This window comes from Schistocerca nitens, chromosome 5 (assembly GCF_023898315.1).
Source record: "Schistocerca nitens isolate TAMUIC-IGC-003100 chromosome 5, iqSchNite1.1, whole genome shotgun sequence".
NCBI classification, from domain to species: Eukaryota; Metazoa; Arthropoda; class Insecta; order Orthoptera; family Acrididae; genus Schistocerca; species Schistocerca nitens.
Genome location: NC_064618.1, coordinates 852,372,172 through 852,391,930, shown reverse-complemented (window position 1 = coordinate 852,391,930; position 19,759 = coordinate 852,372,172). Strand labels below are relative to the sequence as shown.

Here is a 19,759-nt window from a genome sequence, read left to right as displayed (position 1 = left end):
GCTCCGTCAGTATCTGTTCCCATGATCCAGTGCATGGTGTTCAGTATGCGAATCCCATGCCATAATTATGTGAACGCCCGCATCTCGTGGTCGTGCGGTAGCGTTCTCGCTTCCCTCGCCCGGATTACCGGGTTCGATTCCCGGCGGGGTCAGGGATTTTCTCTGCCTCGTGATGGCTGGGTGTTGTGTGCTGTCCTTAGGTTAGTTAGGTTTAAGTAGTTCTAAGTTCTAGGGGACTGATGACCATAGATGTTAAGTCCCATAGTGCTCAGAGCCATTTGAACCATTTTGAATTATGTGAACTATTTCCAAATCTTTCGAATTTGTGCAATGCACTCTTTGTCGATGTCTTTCAACTGGCAGAATGCTCTCGTACACGACATCCCATTCTGCAACTGAGCCTTTCACTTTAATATTTTCGACAGCCATCGTGCACGTCACACAGTAATTGATGCTTCTCGAAGTTCCTCTTCAGTAGATAGTGTTTCATTATCATATAAATTATTGATTACGGCTTTCAGAGCTAGCAAGAAAACTAATTGCTCTATTAATTTATTCGAGTCATTCCAATGGGTAGAGCCGGTATCTGCTAGTGGTTTGTTGACAGCATGTCCCAATCGAGAATGTCATCTTCTTCATCATAAGCATCTTCTTCTTCTTCATCACCACCATCATCATCAGCATCATCGTAATCATCCTCTTCTTCTTCATCGTCATCTTCCTCATTGTAATCATCCCCTTTTTCTTCCTCTTCTGCTCATCCAATATCTCTACGTTATGCTTTCATAAATACATTGTTTTCTTTGACTTTAACATCTTTGTCTTGGTCTGTTTTCTTCTTGTTTCTAAATAACTGTCCTTGAATCAGTTTCTGAGAAATGGGTCTGATGGGAAGTTGATGTGCATGTTTCTTGGATCGCAGCTTCGCCTCTGACAAAACCTGGCAGGTTTTTCTGTATTCAACATTAAGCACAGTTAGATTAATCTTTGATATTGCTTTCTCTCCCTTTGCCTATACGTATGATCTTGAATTTTATCTAATGCAAGCGTAATGATATTGGTATATTTACAGCCTCTGTTGATATTTATTTATCTACAGGAGAAACATATTTGCCTAGGGGCATTGTCGTCCTTAAGAATTTTACCATAATTTAGAAGATCTCCGGTTGTGGAAATCTTTTGAGGAAGTCTGATTTTTAACAAAAGATTATATCATACTAACGTTCCTCGATATCTCACATTGAGTTACTAAATCCCCATTGACACTGCCAGTGAATCATCCAACATTCATACATTTGGTATTGGTTCAAATCTGGTGCTGTATACACGGGTAGTGGTAAATGATGAATGGTGTAACGCGTAACGTTTAACCATTGTACCAGTTCACGATTGAACTCTTTTCCTGTTTAGCCATTCGTCCCCAGTAGTTGACACCTCATAGCAAGTGCCAGTAAAATGTACAAAGTTTCAAATGGTTCAAGTGGCTCTGAGCACTAAGGGACTTAACATCTGAGGTCGTCAGTCCCCTAGAACTTAGAACTACTTAAACCTAACTAACCTAAGGACATCACACACATCCATGCCCGAGGCAGGATTCGAACCTGCGACCATAGAGGTCGCGCGGTTCCAGACTGTAGCTCCTAGAACCGCTCGGCCACACCGGCCGGCTTACAAAGTTTCCAGAACATCTCTGATTGAAAAATATCCAATTCAAAGAGAGTAATTTTCACTATGAGAGAGCTTAATTTATCATTATCAAGAGAAGATGACAAACGTTTTAACTGAAAGCTAAAGTTAATACCGTAGCATGTGGTCACTGTGATGTCTGACTGAAAGCATAGCAGCGCACGCTTTTTACCTGTATGAATGCATGTTAGTACTGTTCAGTAAGCTATTCCATCGAAGTGTGATGTAGTTTCCATTGTATGATAGTAGAGGTTGACATACTAGCACCAGAGCACAGTAGTGTTTGGCTAACTTCCTTATCGGGTTTAGAGAGGGGTTTCTGACGAATTTAGACGTGGGAATAATATTGTTTACGTTCGTAATTATCGTCGACATTTGCACTTTAAGCTGGGGATTAATATTATTTTCGTAATTATCATCAACAGCTGCACTTTAAGCCGTAAGTTAGATTAGCAGTAGTGCCTACGTGTGTTTTACAATCCAGAATGTGTGTCATATAACTCCAAGCCGAGAGCCAATAGCAACGGACGTCAGCAAGATAGCATGTGTCGGAAAAAGCAAAACACCCCGTCAGCAAGTTCAGTATTGCCGATGCTGCTTGCTTGCCTTGTGACACTTGACAAGAATCATAGACCAATTTAGATGTGGAAAATAATTAATTTAAGGCTCTGTTGTAAATTTGCCGGACTTTTTGGATAAATACTTTTAAACATTGCGCAAAAAAAGAATTGAGCGTTAGGATTCTTTTGAGCACCACGATGGTTGCACTGTGATTAACCGTTTCATTTCAGTAGTGTCTAAAGTACTAGCCTCTGATTCGTGGAGAGGGAAGAGGAGAGGACGGGCAGGTGCTACAAAGTATAACTGCGCTAGTTCCGTCACTCTGGACTTTTGAAATTGTTTGTCATCCATCTTAAAATCTTAAATTTCCTGGCATATACCACTTTCAGTTTTTAATTTACTGCGATCTGCCATCTTTAGTATTTAAATTTCCCGCAATTTTCCATCTTTAATTTGTAAATTCCTCCATCCGCCATCTTGGATTCCACCAGCTTGGATTTAGACTTCACATTAAGTTCAAAGTCATTTATGACGTCATGGCAAAGTGTCGTCTCTCCATCCTGCGGCCTGGACCTCTAGATCTGAGTTGGTCTGTGTTCAGTGTATCACTTCTACAGCGGTATAAAAACACTGCACGTTATAGGAGCATTTAATTACTGCAGTCCTAGGTCGTCAAGCGCTAACTTCAACACATTCAAAACACAACGTTTGTCTTCTTATTTTATACTTGACTGTGCTCGATACACGGGAGTTTTCCAGTCATGTCTGGTGCGTAATTTGACTGCTAATTAAGATAAAAAATTAAGTCGCAATTAGAAACAAAAATATTTACATACGATGTTAGATTGCAGCTGTTCGTAAAAACCTCTGAATTTATAATTTTCACTACAGTTAAAGTCCGCTGGCAGTGGTGCAAATGTTCTGACATATTGTTGTGTAGGAAAACAATTATAAAACTAGATCTGTGTTTTGCAAGAAAGGAGGTACCTCGTTCAACTTAACTACCTAAAATACGTCGTTTTCTCGAGCATAATAAAACCAACTGACAACTGTAGCAAGATAACTGTTATACTTACAGACTCACAAAAATGGTTCTAATGGCTCTGAGCACAATGCGACTTAACTTCTGAGGTCATCAGTTGCCTAGAACTTTGAACTAATTAAACCTAACTAACCAAAGGACATCGCACACATCCATGCCCGAGGCAGGATTCGGACCTGCGACCGTAGCGGTCGCTTGGTTCCAGACTGTAGCGCCTACAGACACACAGATCACAACGAACAAGGGCCGTACAGGAAATCTGCAGTGGCTTTTTCAAAGGAACTAGCCAATAGTTCATTTGGAGATACGTAAAGAAACCAAAGGACACCGAAAACTTGATGGTTGGACGTGGATTTGGATGCGCCCCTCTTAAATGTCAGTCAGGTAACGTAGCCACGGCACGTCTTCTCGATGGATCTGTAGGATTACAGAGACAGAAATAAGACGTATACGTCAGACTTCCTGCTACTCGCGCTGTCGGCAACTTAAAATGAGGCAACCTGACGCCATTTAAACGAAAATAAGTCGTCCTACGCGTAAGAACCTGCTTTCCACTTTTCCATGGAGATAGAGCAATCATAGAAGGCCGGAACCGATTTTAGCCATTACATGTCCTGCTATCATCCTAGTGCATGGGTGGGCTGCAATTTACGGCGCATCGGTGAACGATCCAGTCTGAGAGGGGTGATTTTTATCTAGTCTTCCAGGGGCTATAAAATCATTAAAAGCACACAAAGTTTCGACTGGCTGCCACGCTGAGCGGATCAGCTATTACGATGCTAATTGACTGCTGGGTGCCTCCAACGATGATTATCGCGCGCATCCAGTTTTGCAAGAACCGGGCAGTGGAATTTGAAGTTGAGTTGTACAAGCCGCCACTCAAACGTAAAAACCAGTTACGCCGAAAAGAAAATAAGGCAGAAACTTTCACGAATTGAAGAGCGCATAAAAAAGGGGAGAAAAGCTATGATTAAATGAGAGAGGAAGATGATGTCAATCAAAAACGGCTTGTAGCGGTCCACGATCTAAATTCGATTAATGAAATGTTGCTCTTTGCGAAAAAAAATTAATGGGCTACAAGAAGTTTAAAAACGTATCCGTGTAAAAAAAATAAAAAAACCAAGAAAGTGTCAAATAAATTGTATTACGACTGCTACCAACATTAGCAGCAAACATCTATGATAAATAACAAACAGTGGAAGCATCTTCGCCTGAAGGACAACACCTAAGTAGTTGGAACGAGTGATGATGGGTGGGGTGTACAGTCCGTCGTTAAATATATTGCGTATTTGGATTTCTTTTCTAATCAGGAAGGTTCATCTGGCTACCAATTAGAAGAGTACGAAGAAGAGAAAGAAGACTGGGCACGTTTGACAGAAGCTCGAAATTTAGCGCGAACTTCAATACACGACGCTTTTTTCCACAACGAAACTGTGTCTCGGTATCTGGCTGAAAGTCCAAGGAGATTCTGGTCATATGTGATGTTCACCACAGGCAAGACACGACGAATACCTTCGCTGCACTGTAGCGACGGTAACGCGCGTGTTATTACAGCGCAATTACTATATACGGGTTTTCGAAATTCCTTAACCAAAGAAGACGAAGTAAATGTTCCAAAATTCTAATCAAGAACTGCTGTCCCATTAGTAACTTACTAGTATATATTTTTGATGTAGCGAAGCATTTTACGTCACTTAATAAAGGCAAGTCCTCCGGTCCAGACTGTATACCAATTAGATTCCTTTGAGAGTATCCTGATGTAATAGCTCCGTACTAAACAATCATATGCAACCGCTCGTTCGACGAAATACCCCAACTTAAAAACTGGAAAGTTGCACAGGTTACACCAATACTCAAGAAAGGCAACAGGAGTAACGCACTAAATTACAGAATCGTACAACTGACATCGATCACCAGAAGGCTTTAGAAACATAGACTGTATTCGAACATTACGAATTATTTCGAAGAAAAGGATCTATAGACACAGTGTGAGCACGAGTTCAGAAAATATAATATTTGTGAAACACAACAGGCTCTTTATCCTGACAAAGTAATGAGTGCTATGGACAGGGGATACTGCATTTACTGTAGGTTCCCTCAAACTCCTCCATTTTCCTGCATTTATTTATTCCTGTTTATCTTATTGATATTGCTTAAGTTCCTTATGTATTCTGCAGTTACATTGATAATTGTCTATTCTTTTAATTGGTTTGTGTATCACTCTCCATGTTTCATACCTCCTGATGTAGCCTGGTCCAGTACTAATTTCATTTTATTTTATTAGTTTTGTTTCTTAATAGAAACTGTTATGTAGGCATGCTATTCCTATTCTATGTTAAAGGTTTTCCTGTCTGTTCCATTGTTATTTATGTACTGTTCAATTTTTACTTTTTCATTGCATTACCAGCACACTGTCAAAGATGTTACTTACTGTATGTTTCTACTTCAGTCTTGATGTGTTACTTCTCTTCGAATGTTGTTTGCAGATATTGTAACTTCTTTGGTGATAATACTCAGTAAATGTCTGAAGATGGCCTAGTAAGCCGAAAACCGGTTAACACAATAAAACAAATATTGTAGAGCAAAAGCAAACTGGTGAATCTTCTTCCTTCCTGCTCCTGATTTCTGTGAGGTAATCATACAGCTCCAACTGACTGGTTTTTCTGGATGCATTCTGCACTTTTTGAGCGCCCAAAATATTTCTACGAACGCAGTCAATTTTTTCCGATGACTGTTTCTGATACAAAACAGAAAGACATATTGTGCCCTTACTCACATCCTCACGGATTCATCGCTTGAAATCATACTGTGAGACTTTCATCTACTTTTAAACACACGCAACTTGAAAAGTGAGATACCTATTTGTCGTATATGGACTTATGTTTACACAATAATTCCTCATTGCTTGTCTGTGACAGCTTGAGGACACCGATTGTGTTTGTTTCAAAATATCAGCAATGAAGAAAACTGCAACAAGCAACACTGCTTCCGAACCAATAGCTTTTTTTTCGTAACTAGTTTCTGGCCTACATTTTTATGAGATGGCAGCGATGATTTCTTATAAAAAATTCTACTTTTTTTATCTCGAGTAATACCTTTTTTGGTGTAAAAGTTGGAATGTAGCGTCCCTGATGTTTGACACGCTGAACCATGAGCCACCCAGAGTGTGGTGATGGGTCTAGGTTTGAAACAAATTATGGAAAAATAAATTATGGACTTTAACACAGTGTGGTTCTCTGCAGTTGTCTTCGTTACTGACAAATCGTTCCTCGTATCACGTCGTCAAAGTGAGGTCGGGCAGTAGTTACGAAAGGAACTCATTAATCGGCAGACAGTGTCAGCTCTCAATATGGTGACCCTGACCGATTTTAACGCAGCAAAAAAAGTGCCGGAAGTAGCACTGGAGCAGATAAATTGCACAGGTGGACTAAGAATGGAGTACGTAACACAGATTAATGAAGTACAGCAGGGAATGAAAAGGTTGGCTTAGCTAACCTTAGCAACTCTAATCGCTACAACAACAAAAAATTGTTTAGTTAATTTGCATAGTAGTGTAAACAGTATTTTTGCATAGATGTCACACACACACACACACACACACACACACACACACACACCACACACACACACACACACACACACACACACACACATATATATATATATATATATATATATATATATATATATATATATATATATATATATAAAATAGAGGGAAACATTCCACGTAGCAAAAATATATCTAAAAACAAAGATGATGTGACTTACCAAATGAAAGTGCTGGCAGGTCGACAGACACACAAACAAACACAAACATACACACAAAATTCAAGCTTTCGCAACAAACTGTTGCCTCATCAGAAAAGAGGGGAGGAGAGGGAAAGACGAAAGGATTTGGGTTTTAAGGGAGAGGGTAAGGAGTCATTCCAATCCCAGGAGCGGAAAGACTTACTTTAGGGGGAAAGAAGGACGGGTATACACTCGCACACACACACATATCCATCTACACATATACAGACACAAGCAGACATATTAAAAGGCAAAGAGTTTGGGCCTGTTTGTGTCTGTATATGTGTGGATGGATATGTGTGTGTGTGCGAGTCATACCTGTCCTTTTTTCCCCCTAAGGTAAGTCTTTCGCTCCTGGGATTGGAATGACTCCTTACCCTCTCCCTTAAAACCCACATCCTTTCGTCTTTCCCTCTCCTCCCCTCTTTCCTGATGAGGCAACAGTTTGTTGCGAAAGCTTGAATTTTGTGTGTATGTTTGTGTTTGTTTGTGTGTCTGTCGACCTGCCAGCACTTTCATTTGGTAAGTCACATCATCTTTGTTTTTAGATATATTTTTCCTATATATATATATATATACCGAGTGGCCAAAGGTCACGTGTGCTGGCATGCATGACGACTGAATGTTGTGGCGTATGGCGCGATTGTAGACGCGACATCGCAGCAGCCTGTACCAGACAGGTGTGTAGTGAATATGGCAGCACTTCGGGAGGTAACAGACTTTGAACGTGGGATGGTAATAAATGTAAGGCAGATGGGTTAAGGCATATGCGAGATTACACCGGAGGTCAACAGTGTCTGTGGTAGACCTCCAGAACCATGACCACGTGTGAGAATTACTGAACTATATGAAAAAAAAATCGCCATAACGTCTGAACGATTTCCTTTAGGACGTCCAAATTGGACGGTTGGCCGCAGGGCATCATGGCAATTAGTATGGTTTGGTTTAGCGACGAAACTCACTTTCATTTGGATGGGTTAGTCAACAAACAAAATTGGCGGGTTTGGGGGACTGAGAATCCGCATTTCGCGATCGAGAAGTCACCCTCAACGGGTGACTGTGTGGTGTGCAATTTTCAGTTACGGAATAATCGGTGCGATATTCCTTCACGGCGCGGTGACTGCCGAACGATACGTGAATGTTTTGGAAGGTGATTTCATTCCCATTATCCAAAGTAACCCTCATTTCGACAAGATGTGTTTCATGCAAGACGGAGCTCGACCCCATCGAAGTAGGAAAGTGTCTGATGTCCTGGGGGAGCACTTTGGGGACCGCATTCTGACTCTGGGGTACGCAGAGGCCACTGGTACGGGCATCGATTGGCCGCCATATTCTCCGGATCTGAACACATGCGACTCCTTTTTGTGGGGCTAGGATAAAGACAAGGTGTACAGCAATAAACATTGCTGAGCTGGAAACAGTCAGTCGGAAGGTCATCGACGGCATCGATGTTCCGACGCTTCTGGGGGTCATGCAGAATTTCGCTATTCGTCTGCGCCGCATCATCGCCAATGATGGCAGGCATATCGAACATGTCATAACCTAAATCCGAATATCTGTAGTGACGTTTACATGTTGACTGAAGTGTGTTTTAACTGATTCACGTTGTTTTAACATAGTTCAACAACCGTCACTCTGTTAAGGAGGACGTAGGTCTTTGGAAACCTGGAATCCACGGCTACCCTTGCTAGTGCGAGAAAGTTCACGTGCGTCAGACCATCGTGACGGTACAGGGAAGATGCGCTGAGCACTAGCGCCACTCACATATGGGGCAGCCAATAAAGTCAACCGTGGCGCAACGCTGAGTTTCCAAAGGACGTAGCATGAATTACAACAGCACCAGGTTTTGGAAATGGGAAGGCACAAAAGGTGGGAAAACAAGAGAAAATAATAAATGCAATAAGAAAATAATAAATGCAATAAACGTTACTAATCTAAGGGTGCAGTTTATACTGCTCAGCATTAGTAAGGGATGGAAAATTTTCGATAAGATGTGTGTAGGTTATTATAAAATTGGTCTGTAGAATACTTTTTAATCAGTCCGCACTTTGAAGACTTACTGTATCCCCCCCCCCTTTTTTTTTTTTGTTTTTGTTTTTTTTGAGGGCTGGGGGTCGCGAAAGGGCGTGTTTTCTCTTCTACTGAAGTAGAGAGGATATAAAATGTAGACTGGCAATGGCAAGGAAAGCGTTTCTGAAGAAGAGAAATTTGTTAACATCGAGTATAGATTTAAATGTCAGGAAGTCCTTTCTGAAAGTATTTGTATGGAGTGTAGCCATGTATGGAAGTGAAACATGGACGATAAATAGTTTGGACAAGAAGAGAATAGAAGCCTTTGAAATGTGGTGCTACAGAAGAATGCTGAAGATTAGATGGGTAGATCACATAACTAATGAGGAAGTATTGAATAGGATTGGGGAGGAGTTTGTGCCACAACTTGACTAGAAGAAGGCATCGGTTGGTAGGACATATTCTGAGGCATCAAGGGATCACCAATTTAGTATTGGAGGGCAGCGTGGAGGGTAAAAATCGTAGAGGGAGATACACTAAGCAGATTCAGAAGGATGTAGGCTGCAGTAGGTACTGGGAGATGAAGAAGCTTGCACAGGATAGAGTAGCATGGAGAGCTGCATCAAACCAGTCTCAGGACTGAAGATCATAACAACAACAACTGAAGTCGCATCCTGTGGCTCGCCGCTGCCTCTGGCGACTCGTGGTGGACGAGACGCCTGTGGAGGCAGGAAAGCAGTGCCTGTGGGAGGCGCAGGTTACAAACTCACCGTCGACGAGCAGACAGGCGGAGGTCCTCGCGGAGCCGAGCGCGTTGGAGGCGACGCACGTGTACTGGCCCTCGTCCTCGGGGAAGACGTGCGCGATGCTCAGCCGCGCCGTCTCGCCCTCCACCTCCGCCACGAAGTCGCCGCCCAGCGGGATCAGCTGCCCACAAGCCGACGAGAAAGATTGTAATTAGGCTCTTTAGGTTTTTATGCTGGTATCGCCACGTAGCGCTCTGTATGAAAATCACTGGCTGTGCTGTGTGCAGTCTGTGGCTAGTTTGCATTGTTGTCTACCATTGTAGTGTTGGGCAGTTGCCTGTTAACAGCGCGTAGCGTTGCGCAGTTGGAGGTGAGCCGCCAGCAGTGGTGGATGTGGGGAGAGAAATGGCGGAGTTTTGAGAGCGGGCCGGCCGAAGTGGCCGTGCGGTTAAAGGCGCTGCAGTCTGGAACCGCAAGACCGCTACGGTCGCAGGTTCGAATCCTGCCTCGGGCATGGATGTTTGAGATGTCCTTAGGTTAGTTAGGTTTAACTAGTTCTAAGTTCTAGGGGACTAATGACCTCAGAAGTTGAGTCCCATAGTGCTCAGAGCCATTTGAACCATTTTTGAGAGCGGATGATCTGGATGTGTGTCCATCAGAGACAGTAAATTTGTAAGACTGGATGTCATGAACTGATATATATATATATATATATATATATATATATATATATATATATATATATATATAATGACTTTTCAACACTATTAAGGTAAACACATTGTTTGATCTCTATCAAAATCTTTCATTTGCTAAATATGCCTATCAGTAGTTAGTGCCTTCAGTAGTTTGAATCTTTTATCTAGCTGGCAGTAGTGGCTTTCGCTGCATTGCAGTAGTTCGAGTAACGAAGATTTTTGTGAGGTAAGTGATTCGTGAAATGTATAGGTTATTGTTAGTCAGGGCCATTCTTTTGTAGGGATTTTTGAAAGTCAGATTGCGTTGCGCTAAAAATATTGTGTGTCAGTTTAGTGTTGATCAGAACAGGTAAAGAGCGAAATGTCTGAGTACGTTCAGTTCTGCTCAGCTGTTTGAAAATCAAATAACGTAAGGGGTTTACCAGCACAGTAATTCATTAATTTTTCTAAGGGGACGTTTCAAGATTCAGTGCCACAGCGCGCTTACTGCACACGTACTGACCAAACTAGTCACAATGTTTTAGTCATTACCTCTCAAAGATACTTAGTTATCTCTTTACTTAAAAATGAACAGTCGAAATCGGAACAATATTTCTTTGTTAACCGGTTTCGGCTTATCTACAAGGCATCTTCAGAATTTTTTTTTGGGCCTGCAAGAGTAGGAGGAGCAAAGTTACAAAATGTACTATTACATATGGTCTTAAAATAAGATACAGAAAAGCTGTAGTAAAAATTACAGACAGTACTGTTGTAAAACTTCCTGGCAGATTAAAACTGCGTGCCGGACCGAGACTCTAACTCGGGACCTTTGCCTTTCGCGGGCAAGTGCTCTACCACCCTTTTTTTTTTGTGGGAGATAGTTCCGGTAGTGTGGTGGCGGAGGCAAGGTGGGCAGGGGTGGCAACCCGAGGCCTGGCCACGATGTCTCCTCCCTCCCATCCTGGGGATGTGGTACAAAGGATGCTGTCGGTGTATTATTGTGATGTTTTTTTATTTTATTTATTTATTTTTAATTTTTTTATTTTTCTTGTAATTTTTTTGTATTTTTTAAAACACTAAGTAACTGAAAAATAGTAAGTACATTCGTTGCGACGAGTTGCCGACGCACATAACTGAAAACATGCTTACGGTTGTAGCAAAAGTCATAAAGAAAGAGAGCAAAGTGTGGGGTTAAGTGAGCCATGAAACAAAACCTAAGGGTGGAATCCATTCCACCATTAACCGGTGCTACATTTTGCACCGGATGGGAAACATAAACTGTGAAGACCTTTTCGCTCCGGGGACAAAAAGACGAAATAGGGCAAATACTACTATAAGCTATAGAGTGCGAGGGTTCGCGACGAAACTCTCCATCTGCTGTATCATCCAGGTGTGACTTCTCGTAATGACCAAGGTAGATCCCACGTTGTACCGTGCAGTGTTCTATCATCGTCTTGTAATTTTAGCTTCTCTTACCCGTGATGTTCCAGCTACGTGGAGCGTCGTGGAATGCACCTCACAAATAATTGGAAAAATATTGTCGATTGGGTTACGGAGGATCTTGCAATGTCGTTCCTGTAGATAGTTCCAAAAGTCTAAAGTGTCCTTAGTGCCGTCTTGAAACAAATAATGCACTGCATGTCCACGAAGCCACGTCATGGCATTAGTTTTCGTGCGTGGGTAATACGTCTCATCCGGGAATAAGATAGTCTTAGGGTCGATATGATTCGGCGTTACTCGAAGGAAGTATGCTGACATTTGCCTCACTGAGTGCCACACTGCCGTAGACTCGCCACGGCTAAGACGGTGTTCATCGTCGTCTTGAACGCCACAGCTCGTGCACGTGGGTGAGTCTACCACGTGGATCGCATGTAGCCTTGATCTGGTCACCTGCTTACCGTTGACACTGATATAGCACATCGCCGTGACGTCAGTGTCCAGAGTTACGTGGTGAATTGTCCTCCACACTACTCGCCAGTTGACGTTCGGGTGCTTCCTCTCCACGACGTTATCGGGTCGGCCACGTTGCAGGACTCGACAAACCGTCTTTGCCGTCGCCAGTTGAGTCGTTGGTAAGGCAAGTCGAACGCAACTGAGTTCGAGGTTAAAGACACCGATGTAGAAGAGCGAGGAGGGGACGTGGTGTATCGGCACAGGTGGCAACAGGGAGGGCGGTGCTAGTTCTTCTATTAACAAACTCGTCAGACTGTCCGGCCGGCGGTGCCATAGTTTGACTGATGTGCTTACAAATAGGGCGACCGCTCTGTCATGAACTTGATAAAGGCCAAGCCCTCCCCGATCCGGGGGCTGAGAGTCTCATATTTGATCTTGAAAAGCATTCCTGAACTCACGAAGCCAACTCAGCTACTCAAGCACGACTCACGCCCTGTCCTCACAGCTTTACTTCTGCCAGTACCTCCGCTATATCCTTTCTTTCAGGAGTGCTAGTTCTGCAAGTTTCGCAGCAGAGCTTCTGTAAAGTTTGGAAGGTAGGAGACGAGGTACTGGCAGAAGTAAAGCTGTGAGGACGGGGCGTGAGTCGTCTTTGGGTAGCTCAGTTGGTAGGGCACTTGCCCGCGAAAGGCGAAGGTCCCGAGTTCGAGTCTCGGTCCGGCACACAGTTTTAATCTGCCAGGAAGTTTCATATCAGCACACACTCCACTGCAGAGTCAAAATTTCATTTTGGAGTACTATTGTATATGGCGTTAGAAATAGAGAAAGGTTATAGCGTTTAGCCCTATGGCTGCTGTTTCTGTTGTTTTGTAAGTCTGTTTATTTTATTTTAACATAAATGACCACTTGCCTTATGGTTGGTAACATTTTAACACCTTAGGTACTCGTACGTGGGCTACGCGAACTTACTGTGCGAAATGCACACAGCTCTTGTGAAGAGTGTGCCATTGTCTGGTGATGACGTAAGCCGTAGTCGTCGCGAAATGCACACTGCTTAACCCGTGGCTCCACAGCCGTCAGTCAGTGTGCGACCGTGGTGTCACGAAAAATCCGAGCAGCCGCCACCACCAGCCATAGGGGTAAACGCTACAACCTTTCTCTATTTTTAATGCCATATACAATAGTACTGACTGTAATTTTTCTGTATCTTCTTTTGAAACCCTATGTAATTGTACAGTTTGTAACGTTGCCGGCCGGCCGCGGTGGCCGAGCGGTTCTAGGCGCTTCAGTCCGGAACCGCGCGACTGCTACGGTCCCAGGTTCGAATCCTGCCTCGGGCATGGATGTGTGTGATGTCCTTAGGCTAGTTAGGTTTAAGTAGTTTTAAGTTCTAGGGGACGGATGACCTCAGATGTTAAGTCCCATAGTGCTCAGAGCCATTTTTAACCTTGCTGTTCCTACCCTTCCAGAGTCAAAAAATTCTGAAGAAGGCTTGTAGATAAACCGAAACTGGTTAATAAAGAAATATTACTGCGATCTCGACAGTTCATTTTTTTATCCTGAATCAGATCGCTGCTCTCCGTGGGCTGTGTTGTCAAAATTATGTTGTTATCTTTATTCTTTATTTTTAAGTACGTCCCTGCAGTCTGTGATGTTTTGTAGATCCAAGTCAACAAAAAATTTAAGTCCTGAGCCGACACGCAACTGACGCCACAGAGTCAACTTGTCGATTTCGTTTATGACAAATGATTAATTAAATTGGTACCAACTAATAAGTCAAAACATGTGTCTATAGAATAATATTTGCTGTGTGGAAACAGTTCACAATTCAAATTGACAGTAACATCAGCCATTGGCCAAGTTTGCCACTACTTACAACTTATTTTAGAAAGACATTCACAAAAGTTACATACTGGACATCTCACAGCCAGTCCTCCAGATGTCAGACACTCAGATCGGAACTAGTCGTTGTGCGCCGGTAGAGCATCAACCAGGACACCTATTTAGTTCGTGCTGTGTGCTGTCGTCCAGTACAAGATGAGTAAACGATAACTGAAAGTATCACCAGAGCTATGTAGTACAACAAAAGCGTGTCTGTGAGTAATTTTGTCGTAGATCTCGCGTGTACAAGAAGGTAGAGCGTTCAAGTACCACCGATGACAATTCTTTTAGCTATTTACGCATGAAACTGTTACATGGGAGATCATTTTCCTGATATGTAAAAGGACTTTCCCGAATTTGTAGAAATGTTCTTGCGGCAGTCCGGCTTCTCTCCGTTAGTTGAACTTATGTGTTTATTATTATTTATTATTTTTTCTTTTCGCCCTCTAAGGAGCACGCGGAACCAGTGGTCTTCTTAGCTTTCTCGTTCTGCTTTTCTTCCCAAAACTTCCTCATCCTTTCACTACGGCCCTGTCTTCTTTCTTGTGTCCATGCGTTTTTCAATTTCAGATTCTTTTCTGTCGGGTTTTTGATTGTGAACTTGTGACACTTTACTTCCTGTCTGTACGCAGTCCGCGTGGTTTCTGGTGGGTCAATACTGAGTTCCGTGAGGTGATTTTGGGTTTCTGTTAGCCAGCGTGCCCTGGTTTGGCGAGTTCCTTTGACGATAAGGAAGATTTTCTTGGTCATTCTAGAGGCGTCCATTCTTGCTAAATGTCCGTAGAATTTCAATCCTTTTTTCTGTGCAAGTAACGTGAAACGTTCAGCCCTTCAGCACAGTTCTTCAGAGCTTTTGTGCATCCAGATACCATCTTGAATCTTGGGCCCAAATATTTTCCTAAGTATTTGCCTTTCCATTTTCTCAATGTCCTTGATGTTGATGGTTAATGATGATGTTTCAGTTGCGTAGAGCGCTTCTGGAAGAGTGACTGTATGACAGTGGTGAAGTTTGGCTTGGGTGGATAGAGATTTCTTATTGCGTGTGTTCCAGGTCATTGTGTAAGCTTTACGCAATTTTTCTGCTCGTGTTTTGTGAGCTACTTTTCCGTTGCCAGTGTTGCTGATCATTTCACCCAAGTACTTTAAGTAGTTAACTTCTTTGATGTCACCATATTTTGTTGCAAGTGGTTTCAGATTTGAACTTTTGGAGTCCATGAATTTTCGATGTCAACCTCATGAAGTTTCTCGATGGCATGTTTGGCTTCCTCGAGAGTCCGCGTAATTATTGCTAGGTCATCAGCAAAAGCAACGCATTTTATGTTGATTTGTTTGTCCTTTGTTCTCATAATTATTGCAGCTATTTCTTTCTCTCACGTCTTGATAATCTTGTCTAGTACCAAGTTAAAGAGGAGTGGGGACAACCCATCACCCTGTCTCACTCCTGTCCTAATTTGAAAAGGTTCAGAAACTTGTTCCACGAATTTTACTTCTGAGGTTGTTCTGTTAAAGTCTGCTGAATTAATGAAGTAGTTTTGGCATCTACACCATATTCACGAAGTATATCGGACAGACTGGTGCGGTGAATCGAGTCATATGCTTACTGGGCGGTTCGACTGCGGTGTTGCAGTATCATCTTCAGGTTCCACATCTGTTCTGCGCAGGATCGATGTGGGCGGAAGCCTGCCTCATATTCACCGATCATATGTTCTGCCTGTTGTTCTAATCTGGTGAAAAGAACACGTCAGAGCACTTTGTAAGCGACTGGTAGGAGTGAAATGCCTCAATAGGTGTTGGGATCGGTCTTGTCGCCCCTTCCGTGTAGAGGGTGAATCTAAGGAGTTTTCCAATCAGCTGGTATGACTCCACTTTCACATATATTTGCAATTATAGTTTTTAGTCTGTCAATCAAGATTTCACCTCCAATCTTGAGCATTTCGGCAACTACACCGTCTTCCCCTGGTGCTTTGTTGCTTTTCAAATGTGACACAATGTTTCTTATCTCCTCATGCGTAGGTGGAGTTGAATCGTGGTTTACGGTCGTAACATGGACGTCAAGTTTGTGGTCCACAGTTGTGTAACTTCTCGAAATGCTGTTTCATGATTTCACAGTTGGCTTTTGTGTTCGTCTCAAGGCGTCAGGGCGCCGAAAACAAAGAGTGGGTGGCTTGAAGGTTGCTAGTTCTTCCCTAAATGTCCTGTACAACTTTGTTGTGTGGTTTGTTTTAAAATCATTATCAATTTCCTCTGATCGTTTGTGATGTTAAGTCCGTTTAATTTATCTGATGGTTTTGGATGTTTTCTTCTGTGTTTCCAAAAGGTTCTGCCAATTCTCCGGTGTTTGATGGCTTCGCCAAATCTTCAAGTGCTCTGTCGCAGTCTGTTGTCCACCACTTGTGTCTCCTTTTCCGTGGTGATTGGCCGAGTTTTCTCGATGACTGCTGGATGGTTCGAAGAAGCTCTTCCCATGTTTCCGTGTTAGTATCTAGTGATTGTGCAAACTCCTCTGCATGTTCTTTTAGGTATTCTGGATCAATGCGCAGCAGTTTAGATTTTCGGCACTTCTTTCGATTAGGTATGAAGCGGATTTTGACTTCTGAGAGATGGTGATCGGACTCCTCGAAACCTTTGCGTACCCTCACCTTCATTATTTCTGGAGAGGATTTTCTAGTCATCACTACACGGTCAATTTGATATTCCCCAATGTGGTTGTTTCGAGATTTCCATGTAGTCATTTTCCTTGGTGGTTTCTTAAGGTGAGTGGACATTATTTGGAGGCTGGCTATCCCACATATGTTGATTAAGCGATGTCCATTGGTGTTAGTCTTTTTGTGTCCTGAAAAATTCCCAACTATATATCTGTGTTCACGATCTCTACCAGCCGGTCAGAGTGTCCAAGCGGCTCTAGGTGCTACAGTCCGGAACCGCGCGACCGCTACGGTCGCAGGTTCGAATCCTGCCTCGGGCATGGATGTGTGTGATGTTCTTAGGTTAGTTAGGTTTAAGTGGTTCTACGTTATAGGGGACTTATGACCTCAGCAGTTGAGTCCCATAGTGCTCAGAGCCATTTGATCTCTACCAATTTGCGCACTGAAATCTCCCAACAGGACTTTGACGTGGTGTTGAGGGATCTTGGTCAGTACACGCTTGAGTTGTGACCAGAACTTCTCCACTTTGTTTTTGTCAGGATCGTTATTGACTGGAGCATGTGCGTTTACCGGTGTACAGGTCTTATTGGCACATTTTACTGTGAGTAGAGAGAAGCGCTCAGAGGCTGACAAGAAGTCTACCAGAGTCCTGGGTGGTGTTATGCACGAGGAATGCCGTTCCCAACAAATTTATGTCACTATTTTGCAGTGTGATTGCAGGCTTTCCCTTGTAGTCTCGATAGCCACCGGAATAAATCACAATCACGAAAACGTGTTTCTCGTACTGTAAGTATACGAATTCCAAATCTAACAGAGTATCTGTCAGTATCTTGAGTTTTACTGTTTTAGTCAGTGTTTGTACGTTAAGTGTCCCAATGAATTGCTTTCGCTTTGGTTTGAGGAGTTTTGGGAAGCTCCGACTCTTCCTTGCATAATGTCCTGGTTCCCCATAATCCGAATGACCAGGTTCGCCTTCGCCCTTGTGAGTTTGCTTGTGTTTCCATCATGAGTTCATGGTTGATTTCAGCTGGTGGGCGTCTGCCCGGAGCGGGTGGCTGATTGTCGATTCAGTTAATTCTCATCATAAGGGTTGTTAGTCCGTACGGCGGCGAATGTATTGCTGGAGTTTTGCAGGTGCCTTTTAGTGTTTCTGGCTTTTAACCTACTGCTTTATCCGGGCTTGGGACGGGCAGCAGCAATTACTGAGCTACTCAATCCACCCAGTAATTGCTCCAGGCGGAGCGTATGAATTTATTATTGATCTTAATATTTTGTTTATTATTAATTATTATTATTACTATTACTTATGTACGCACGATGGAACTACTTGTTCATTTTTCTGTTCTGATTGTATATTCTGCGAAACTTCAAATGTACTCTACAGATTTACTACTTTCAAAGAAACGAAGCGAAAGCAAATTGCCAAGAGAATATTGTTGTAAATTCCGAGCAGCCCTTTTACATGCCATAAACACGTTGTCCCACTTTCACGTGTTACAGAAGAAATAATTGTCGTCTTTGGGGTTTCGTACAAGGATCTAACGCTCTACCAACTTCCCCACCGAAGGGACATGTGGTAGTCACGTTTATGCTTTTGATGTACCCCGTAGTTCTGGCATTAATTTTAATTAACATTTGCGCCAGTTCTGCTGGACGACGGAATGTAGTACGAAGTGAATCGGAGTTTTGGTTGATACTCTGTTGACACACACCGGGTGTCTGACATCTGGAGGTTTCGGTGTCAGCGAGCTACCTCAGCATCACTCAGTCCGAACAGGCTTTTGAAGACTCTCAATAATACGAGTATATATACACACGGCTTTCCTCAACAATTTGAGGCGTGTGAGGTCACAGAAACAAAGCGTAAATACGTAGTTCACAGTGAAATGAGCTGTCTAATGACTAGCATTTGTTAAATTTATTTTAGTTTTAACTCAAAACTTCTTTTTCCTTCGTATATTAAATTAATCTTAGTATATATTAATGTGGCTGCAACCATACTTGAGTCAACTATCATTTCCACAACACATTTGCCATCTTAGAGAATTAAAATAAATATAATTTTTACGAAATTTAAAAAAGTGTGAAATGACGTGTAGAAGGTCTCATCTTGAAGGAATTTTCGTGCTGATTCCAAAACAGGTATTATACTATATATGTACTACTTCCGAAGTTATGAAGAATTTAGTATTATGATTAATATTGTATTGTTATTAATTCGTACAAGATTTGGTATGTAGGACATCCGAAACTCAGTGGCATGATAATTAATTTACAGGGATTCGCTTCAGTTGCACTAACAACAGAAGCTAGATCTCTCTCAATGAAGGCCGGCCGAAGTGCCCGTGCGGTTCTAGGCGCTACAGTCTGGAACCGCGAGATCGCTACGGTCGCAGGTTCGAATCCTGCCTCGGGCATGGATGTGTGTGATGTCCTTAGGTTAGTTTGGTTTAACTAGTTCTAAGTTCCAGGGGACTAATGACCTCAGAAATTGAGTCCCATAGTGCTCAGAGGCACCTCTCAATCAAATATTAATTCGCGTGATGCCAATGGGTTACAGTTATATGTGTAGGACACAACGTTTTGTTCTCTGCCTTTAGTAAAATGAACATTATTTTTGCGAACAGCTGCTGAACTGAATTTCGATATTGCATTGTAACTTATTTCGTTAATACGTGACACAATTCTTGAATCAGCCCTTTAATCCAATTATGATCTTCAGTTATTATGCAGCCTCAGCAAACTGTGGCTTGAAGAATTTAACTGGTTCGAACATTGGAAAAATTAACTTATCATAGGAATCCTAAAATACAATTTCAGAATAAT

General features: G+C 42.5%; 1 protein-coding gene across 1 annotated transcript in view; it reads right to left on the bottom strand.

The window, feature by feature from the left end:
* LOC126260759 (uncharacterized) overlaps positions 1-19,759 on the bottom strand; it is a 1,547,391-nt gene that overhangs the window by 307,713 nt on the left and 1,219,919 nt on the right. Inside the window, exon 43 of the mRNA XM_049958097.1 lies at positions 9,862-10,018. Within this exon, the coding sequence (XP_049814054.1) occupies positions 9,862-10,018 (157 nt within the window). The remainder of the gene's footprint in view (positions 1-9,861; positions 10,019-19,759) is intronic.